Below are 2,443 nucleotides of genomic sequence, written 5' to 3'. Positions count from 1 at the left end.
ACATAACCAGTAGTTGACCTTCGTTTGTCCAGATCACCCGCAAAATCTGAGTCACAATATCCAACTACAGACCGATTGCCTTCCTGCTCAAAAACTAACCCAACATCTACAGTACTATGAATATACCGTAGAATCCATTTCACAGCTTGCCAATGCTCCTTTCCTGGATTATGCATATATCTGCTAATAACTCCAACGGCTTGTGAAATGTCAGGTCTCGTACAAACCATTGCATACATCAAGCTACCAACAACATTTGCGTATGGTACCCTTGACATATACTCCTGTTCAGTTTCATCCTTTGGCGACATAGTAGTACTTAGCTTAAAATGGGGAGCAAGTGACGTACTAAATGGCTTAGTCTTCTTATCTATGCCAAAACGCTGTAGTACTCTCTTCAAATATTCTTTCTGAGATAAACAGAGTTTCTTTGAATGTCTATCTCTTATTATCTCCATGCCAAGAATTTTCTTTGCCTCACCCATATCCTTCATCTCGAACTCCTCCTTCAGTTGAATCTTCAACTTATCAATTTCTTCCGAATTCTTGGAAGTTATCAACATATCATCAACATATAGGAGAAGATATACAAAAGGAACTATCATTAAGTTTGCGCAAATACACACAATGATCGTATTTGCTTCTCCTGTACCCTTGCCGCAACATAAACTTGTCAAATCGCTTGTACCATTGTCTAGAAGATTGTTTCAATCCGTACAACGATTTTTCAAGTTTGCATACCATATTTTCTTTTCCAGCAACTTTGAATCCTTCTGGCTAAGTCATGTAGATTTTCTCCTCCAAGTTTCCATGTAAAAACGCAGTTTTTACATCCATCTGAACTAGTTTCAAATCCAACTGTGCTATCAAAGCCAACATAATTCTAATGGAGGAATGTTTTACAACTGGAGAAAATACTTCATTGTAATCAATTCCCTCCTTTTGAGCATATACTTTGGCCACTAATCTTTCTTTGTATCGAACATCTTCTTGGTTAGGAAATTCTTCTTTCTTTGTAAATACCCATTTGCACCCAATTGCTTTCTTTCGCTTCGGGAGATTGGCCAATTTCTATGTATGATTCTGATGAAGGGACTGCATTTCTTCATTCATGGCAATCCTCCACTTATCTTCTTCTGAACTTTGGATTGCGTTTTTATAAGTGGTAGGAACACCATCAGCTACAATTGAGGTTGCACAAGCAACTGTCTTTATGAGACGAACAGGTTTCGTTATTGTCCTTTTTGGCTTGCTGGTTGCTATTGATTCAAGTTGTTGTCGAGGTTCCTGAGTTGGAATCTCCCTTTCTACTGGCTCTTCTTCCAGAGGGTAATCTTCATGAGTTTCCTCCTCTGCTTTTTGTGTAGGAAAAATAAATTTTCCCTCAAACTCCACGTGCTTTGATATACCACCAGTTTGTTTGACATCTTCAACTGTCACCTTATCTGTTATGGCAGATTCATCAAAGGTAATATCTCTGCTGAATATAATATTCCTTGTCTCTGGACACCATAAGCGATATCCTTTAACTCCAGAAGTAATCCCCATAAATATAGCCTTCTTTGCTCTCGGATCCAATTTTGACTCTTTCACATGATAGTATGCAATTGAGCCAAACATGTGCAAAGAGTCATAATCTACAGCAGGTTTTCCATACCATTTTTCAAATGGTATCTTGCCATCAATAACAGCAGATGGTAGACGATTAATGAGGTGGCATGCATATGTAATTGCCTCAGCCCAAAATTCTTTGCCCAAGCCAGCATTAGACAACATACACCGTACCTTCTCCAGTAAAGTCCGATTCATATGTTCTGCCACTCCATTCTGTTGTGGTGTATGTCTGACAGTGAAGGTTCGGACGATGCCATCATTTTCACAGACCTTATTGAAATGATCATTTTTGTATTCACCTCCATTGTCTGTGCGAATACACTTGATCCTCCTGCCTGTTTGATTCTCCACCATTATTTTCCATTTGAGAAAAATTCCCAACACTTCATCTTTTCTCTTCATTGTATACACCCACACTCTTCGGGAAAAATCATCAACAAAGGTTACAAAATAGTGCTTCCCACCCAATGAAGGTGTTTTGGAAGCACCCCAAATATCAGAGTGTACATAATCCAAAATGCCTTTAGTATTATGGATCGCTGTACCAAATTTAACCCTTGTTTATTTTCCTTTGACACAATGCTCGCAAAACTCCAAGTTGCAAGTCTTTACGCCTTTTAACAATCCTTGATTAGATAGAGCTTTCAAGGATTTCCCTCCAGCATGTCCCAAGCGCATGTGCCATAGCCTGGTTGCTTCTGCCTCTTTGTCATCACTGGATGTCACTGTTGCTGTCCCAATAACTGTGCTACCACGATAGCAGTACATGTTATTATTCTTCCGATTGGCCTTCATTACCACTAGTGCACCGGAGCATATTCTCATCACT

General features: G+C 39.3%; 1 protein-coding gene across 1 annotated transcript; it reads right to left on the bottom strand.

Moving 5' to 3' along the window:
* Window positions 1-777: 777 nt before the first annotated feature.
* On the bottom strand, window positions 778-1,809 carry LOC138895460 (uncharacterized mitochondrial protein AtMg00710-like). Its single transcript, XM_070180147.1, has 2 exons — window positions 1,410-1,809; window positions 778-863 (listed from the first exon to the last, which is right to left on the bottom strand). Exons 1-2 carry the CDS (start codon window positions 1,807-1,809, stop codon window positions 778-780), a joined length of 486 nt encoding a protein of 161 aa, XP_070036248.1.
* Between the last annotated feature and the right edge of the window lie 634 nt (window positions 1,810-2,443).

The sequence above is a fragment of the Nicotiana tomentosiformis genome, chromosome 7, assembly GCF_000390325.3.
Source record: "Nicotiana tomentosiformis chromosome 7, ASM39032v3, whole genome shotgun sequence".
Taxonomy (NCBI): Eukaryota; Viridiplantae; Streptophyta; class Magnoliopsida; order Solanales; family Solanaceae; genus Nicotiana; species Nicotiana tomentosiformis.
The sequence above is the reverse complement of the archived record's forward strand: the minus strand, read 5'-3'. Positions and strand labels throughout refer to the sequence as shown.